The 6,832-nt window shown below is 29.9% G+C and overlaps 2 protein-coding genes across 2 annotated transcripts; both read right to left on the minus strand.

Moving 5' to 3' along the window:
• Positions 1-1,243: 1,243 nt before the first annotated feature.
• LOC122857322 (CCHC-type zinc finger protein CG3800-like) lies at positions 1,244-1,714 on the minus strand. The gene has a single exon (XM_044159473.1). The coding sequence runs from the start codon at positions 1,712-1,714 to the stop codon at positions 1,244-1,246; it is 471 nt and encodes a 156-aa protein (XP_044015408.1).
• Positions 1,715-2,741: 1,027 nt separating this feature from the next.
• Positions 2,742-4,888, minus strand: LOC122857403. Its single transcript, XM_044159596.1, has 3 exons — positions 4,607-4,888; positions 3,292-3,572; positions 2,742-3,202 (listed from the first exon to the last, which is right to left on the minus strand). The coding sequence occupies exons 1-3, from the start codon at positions 4,675-4,677 to the stop codon at positions 2,742-2,744; spliced, it is 813 nt and encodes a 270-aa protein (XP_044015531.1). The 5' UTR covers positions 4,678-4,888.
• Between the last annotated feature and the right edge of the window lie 1,944 nt (positions 4,889-6,832).

Raw genomic sequence — 6,832 nt, forward strand, 5'->3', positions numbered from 1 at the left:
CACAATTAATGGGTACTTCATCGGGTATTATTAAACAGAATATTTTTTCCCCCCAAATTTTTATCTTGGCTTTACCCAATAGTATATTTCGTTACAAGTGCTCACTCAGAGAGTGTGCTCCCAACGAATTTGGAGGGGCAAGCACGAGCCTTGGCAAGTGTTTCCCCTCCAAATGAGTTGTGAGCGGGCTCTCTGATTGGGCACATGTAACGAACCATATTTTATGTTACTAGGGACAGTGGTAAAAATGTGTGAATTTCCAAAAAGCGCACTACCTCTCTTACGCTTTGGAAATTCACACATTATTCCCACTGCCCTTGTAACAGGAAGTATTTATAAGACCCTCTGATATACCTTGTGCCTGAGATTTTTTCAAAAGATTTGGGGTTGCTCCCGAATCTAACATCATTTTAACTTTGTCCTTACCATTATTCAGCTTAATTTCTATATAAGGGATAGCATTAAAATTTGTCGCATTTATGGTAATGACTGGTTTATTTGTTTTAATTTGATTTATTTTTAATATTTCATTATTTGAGTTATTATTACTATCTTCGATTATTACACATTCTTTATCAGATACAAATCCAGTCGCCACCATAGTTGCAATATTTTTAGTGTTAATTTCTTTAATTATTTGTTTACGCCGTCTCTCTTCGCTTAGAGGGACGGTTGCCAGTTTCCCTGGACTCTTTGTCGGAAACTTTTCTTAATGCAGTTACTTTCGGTGTGATCGTCACCTTTACAGTAATCGCATCCCCGAATCGAACCATCATTTCTGTTATCTGGGTATTTATTACCACCAGCGTTATCGTTATTATTACCACTGTTATTTCCATTGTTGTAACCATTCATATTATTTCCATTATTATAAGCATTTTTATTACCATTATAATTACCGTTATTGTAACCATTCGTATTATTACTGTTATTATAACCATTATTATAACCACTTTTATTACCATTATAATTACCATTATTATAACCATTTTTGTTACCATTATAATTACCATTATTATAACCATTTTTATTTCCATTATAATTACCATTATTATAACCATTTTTATTACCATTATAATTACCATTATTATGACCACTCGTATTACCATTATGATTATTATTATAATTTCGTCGCTGTTGTTGGTTGCACTCGTTTGCTTGGTGACCGATTATGTTGCATAATTGACAGATTGGGCGTTGAATTCTTCCAGGTGTTGTTTTCTCGTTGAATCGTACCTGAGGACTAATCATGACCTTTAGTATCGCAAATTTGACATGTTTTGTCATTTTCTAATTTTTTTACAATTGTTGGACAGTTTTTTGCTATGTGTTCGTTGTTATTACATAGTTGGCAACTTTGTTGGTTTTCTTTTTTCTTTAAATTTATGAGGTCTTGTGGGCAATTAGTTGAGACGTGGCCCCTTTGTCTACATTTGTAGCAAGTGGTTATAGGTTTTTCTTGTGTTGTAATTGGTGGTTTTGTCAATTTACACTCGGGTGCTATGTGGTCTTTTTCTTGACATAATTGACAGAAATTTACTTCAAAAGTTCTTTTCTTAGGTTCTTCTCTACCAAATGTTGCCCTTCTGGTCAACTCTTCTTTTCTATCTGCTGCTTGCTGTATAACATTATCATAGTTTTCAGTCCAGTTTATGTAGTCTCCAAGTTCAGGTTTGATTCCTGACTTTAGTACATCTTTTGCTAACTCTTTCATTTCATTTTTTATTCGGTTAGGTCTTTCGTTTTCTGTAGGTATATGCATTTCTTCAATGAAATTTGTGAGTAGGGTGCAAAATTCACAGTGGGACAAAATTCACAGTCGAAACTGATTCGGGCGCCACCTATCGAAAAAGGTTGTTTCCAAAACATTTAGGATATTCTAAAAAACCCTGTAAACTTCAAATTTTTAGAATAACCCTTTGGAGTCTTTTAAAAACCCTTTTTCGGATCCATTTTTAGGGTCTTTGGAAATAGGGTCCAAAATACCCTAAATTGATAAAATAACTAAATTTTTATGTCAATCACAATATATATATATATATATTAAATGATGGTACTGGACACGGTACTAGACTCACGGATATAAATAAAAAATATATATATTTATATATTACAATGAAAAAAAAAGAATTATTCAGTGGTTTTGCCACTAAGGGTTGATTAATTAATAAAGGGTTTTCAGAAGTCCCTTGTATCTGTAAGTCGAGTACCATGTCTTTTGGAAAACACTTACTATCTTAGACTTATATTGAACATATTTGAGATAATATGTTTTATTATTCTTAATGTTTGTATTTTTTGTAAAATAAATTTATTTAATACTGAAACTATTGTGTTGAATAATAAAAAAACGTTTTTTAAAAGACACTGTAATAATTTTACAGGTATAAGAGACATTGAAAGACCCTGTGTGAAATATAGTATAATGAAAAAATACAAATATATTTATAAATATTAAAATAAAAAAAAATAATTATTGAGTTGTTCTATTACCAAAGGTTAAATGATGCAGGGTTTCAAAAGTCCCTTGTATCGAGTACAGTGTCTTTTGAAAAACATTTTTCATTATTAAATTTATTAATGATAATAGGTAGGTTTAAAATAAATGAGACATACAGGTAAAATAATAACAGTAGAATTTATAAATTTCAAAGCTTAATAACTTTTTTTTTATTACGAAATGTGAACAAAATATTTAGAAAAAAAAACAATACAACATTATTCTTCTATCGTTTGACGAGTTAAATAACTTGATTTTTGGTGGATGAGCGAGTTATACGCTTAGCCGGAACATAAACTTTTTTATGGTATTTCCGATAAGCACTATTAGCAACAACAAGTTCACCATTATTATCAATTTTTTCATCATTTTTAACTGGTTCCAACTTATCAGCATCAGAATCATCAATTTTTGAATCATTATCAGGTTTTTTATTGTCTCCAACAGGTTTCGATTGACCATCACGATTTTTTGTATTAGTAACATCAAATACATCATTTAAAAGTTTAACACGTTGTTGACGTTTCAATGAAAAAGGATTTTTAACAAGGACGCCAGATACTTGTGTTGTCTCCTTTTTTAAATTGGCTCGTTTTTCTCTCGAAATTTTATCGCATCGACAACCTTGTGCTGCTGGTTTTTTAGCACATTGGTTTCCACGACGAGTGAAAAGGATTTCGTAGTCATCGTTTATATTTGAAGCTGTAAACAAAATTATACATCATGAAAAATGTTAAGTATTCATAAATATCGTAAATATTTCTTTTTTTTTTTTTTCTTAAATACTGTACCAAGTGTTTGGGTTGCAACGTCCCGACTTCGGCGATTTTTGTGAAACATTTCTGTATCACATCCTTGTTGGACAGTTTTCAACTTTTTCTTTGGTGGCTGATCTTTTACAGTCTTCATACTTCTTTGACTTTTAACGCGAGCACGGTGTTCTTGTTGTAAAACATCGTATGTTTTGATGTGATTGTGTTCCCAATTCCAATACTTCTGGTCGAAATACAAGTAGGTGCCGTCAGGACTTACTTTAAGTTTATGGACTGCATTACACCCAGTCACATATGCTCTGAAAACACAGAAAAATTATATTGAAATCGACTTACAGATATAGCGGATTTATAAAGCCCCTGCGTCATAAATATTATAATAAAAATAAAAGATTATATAGTTGTTCTTCGACCAAAGGTAAATCAATACAGGGTTTTCTGAAAGTCCCTTATATCTGTAAGTCGAGTACAGTGTCTTTTGAAAAACACTTTTCAGTTAGTAAGGGTTTTTCACAAAACACTGTACTCGACTCACATTCATAAGGGGCTTTTAAAAAACCCTGTAACAATAAATTTTTGGTCGTAAAACAACTATACAATTCTTTATTTTTTATTATAATTTTTATGACACAGGGTCTTTTGAAAGTCCCTCATATATGTAAGTCAAGTAAAGTGTTTTTTGCAAAACACTTTTTAGATAACAAGTGTTTTTTAAAAGACACTGTATTTTACTTACAGATGTAAGGGACTATTAAAAGACCCTGTAACAATTTATCTTTAGTCTCAAGACGAAATAACTTTTTTTTTATTCATTGTAATATATAAATATTTTTTATTATAATATAATGAGTCTATTGAATAATCAATTTTTTTCTATTTCATGGATAATAATAATTATGATAATAATAAATATATATATATATATTTCAATCTATCCCGAAACAAATGAAATTTGAATTTTTTTAAATTTTTTTTATTTGTTGATAAAGTTTAGTATGATTTGAAATTCCAATAATTAAAAATATTCAGTCATAAACAGGCAGCAACACAAATTCAGAACAAAAGAACAGAGCCGCGTGTGACGCCATCACTATATTTTTTTTTTTTTTAAATCAAGTTGAAAAAAAAACAAAACAAAACCCGGGAATCGCTCACTTATTTTAACATCTGTCTTTCTCCCCCCCCCCCCTTCGTCCCTGGCCCAACGCAGCAACACAAATTGAGAACAAAAGAACAAAGACGCATGCAACGTTATCACGGTATATTTCTTTTTCAACCAAGTAGAAAATAATTTAAAAAAAAAACATTTTTAATTTAATAAAAATAGACTTACCTGTGGTTTCCTGATTTTGAGAACCCATTACACTGGCATCTTTCCAATACCATCTCATACTTTAGCTGCATACGTATATTTTATTTTGAATAACCCGCTGCATGACTGTCATGTGTTCTGTATTGATGTTGTTTGATTGGTAATTCATCGAACCAGTTTTGGTATTTACTTATGGAATAAAATTTGTGATCTCTGAACCGTTCCATAAAATCGTTTATATTTCCGTCTTTTACAAGTTCCGACATATTGAATAATCGATAATTTTTTTAATTGTCTCTGTGTGACGATCAGATCACGACTAACCGCAAAGCGAAGAGAGAGAGTCGCCGATACGCTCAACTAGTGGTTGCTGAGAATGTGGAGAGAGAACATATTTTTTTCACGCATGCGCTGAATAATCCTATCTATTGTCCCTGGCTCATTTCACGTCAGTGCGTTTATAGTAAGTTCATAGGGATTTTTTTTGTGCTCATTATTCCGATACTATAAATAATAAACCCTTAGTTAAAAAAACCCTACTTACATCGATTATTTATAAAAAAATAACATAAACCCTTAGTTCAAAAAACCCTAAATTCGAAATTTATCCGATATACATAATGTACACGAAACCCGTCATATAAAAAAGCCCTTAGCGTTACTTAGGCAACGTCCACTTGATTTTTTTAACTAATTTTCAAGGGTCTTGGAGAAGTCTTTAATAAGTGGACATGCGAAACATAAAAAACTGAATTTTCTTGATGAATGATCAATAGAAATATATAAAAAGCGAAAAGATGGCTTATGTTATTTCTAAATGGAATTATTTCTATATAATAATATCGGATACCGGTTTCCACAGTAAAGGGTTTTTAGTTAACGCTATATATTCAATGAACCTACGTTTTACAGTTGAAGTATTATTCTCTCTATTTTCATTTATCTATCACAACAAATTTATTACTACAGTGAAATTATGATTAGAAATAGCAAATAAAAAGTTTAAACTAATAATTTCATGAACAACTTTTATTAATCATCATTAGATTTTGTGATAATTTTTTTTTATTTTGGTATATACGATTTTATTATTATATTATCAATAAAAAAAAACAAACTTTTTCCCAGAGTTGGTTACATCTCTATTCGTGAATATTGTTTTCAGGATGAACAAATTATATACCCAGTAGCACCCAAAAAGTCCTTCAATATTTTTTGAAGTGCCAATTTTACTTTTTACTTACTCATTAGCATTTTCTCTACGTTTTTTTCTTTCAAGTTATAAATATTTACGAGGATCAAGTTTCTGACGAACCTGGTCTCTGTACTCATCCGAAGAAATTGATACAATGCGAAATTCATTGCAGACTTCTGCTCGACCATTGAATTGTATTTCATCATTGTCAGAATCTAAAAGATAAGAAAATTATAAAATACAGCAAATATAATATCTTTTCTTTTATAACTTTATATTCTGGTTTTTGGAAAAAACTTTTTCATTGTTTATCTTAGTTCAACACTGAAAAAAGTTTTTCATAGAATTTTTACTTCTAAACAAAACCATAAGCGTCAATCCTCGATGTTGTTCAATATTAAGGAACCTTGAATGAATTGCAAATATGAAGTACCTTTTGTTTGAATTCCAACTTCACGAATTTGACGTTGATTTATGCTGACGTCAGATTTAATTTTTATTTTCCGAATTTTACTTGGTCTGTAAAAATGATATATATGTTTAATCTGTAATATGTCATAATTTTCAATGACTAGTATTACTTATTCGAAGTTTAAAAGTAATAGTCGACGAAGAGTGAAAAAAAAACCGAAAAACTGAAATAAAATAAACTGCTTATTTGAACAATAATAAAGAGACAGGACGAAATATTTTTTTTTCCGAGAAATATTGACTTTTTTTATCAACACAAATATACCTATATATATATACACTCTTTAGATAGTAAGTGTTTTTCACAAGACACTGTACTCGACTTACATATTATAAGGGTTTTTCAAAAGTCCCTTATACCTGCAAGTCAAGTACAGTGTCTTTTGAAAAACACTTTTCAGATAGTAAGTGTTTTTTTACAGATGTAAGGGAGGTTAAAATAATAATAATAATAATAATAATAATAATAATAATAATAATAATAATAATAATAATAATAATAATAATAAATTTATCGTATATCATAATTTTCAATGACTGGTATTACTTATTCAAAGTTTAAAAGTAAAAGCAGACAAAGA

The sequence above is a fragment of the Aphidius gifuensis genome, linkage group LG1 (assembly GCF_014905175.1).
Source record: "Aphidius gifuensis isolate YNYX2018 linkage group LG1, ASM1490517v1, whole genome shotgun sequence".
Classification (NCBI taxonomy): Eukaryota; Metazoa; Arthropoda; class Insecta; order Hymenoptera; family Braconidae; genus Aphidius; species Aphidius gifuensis.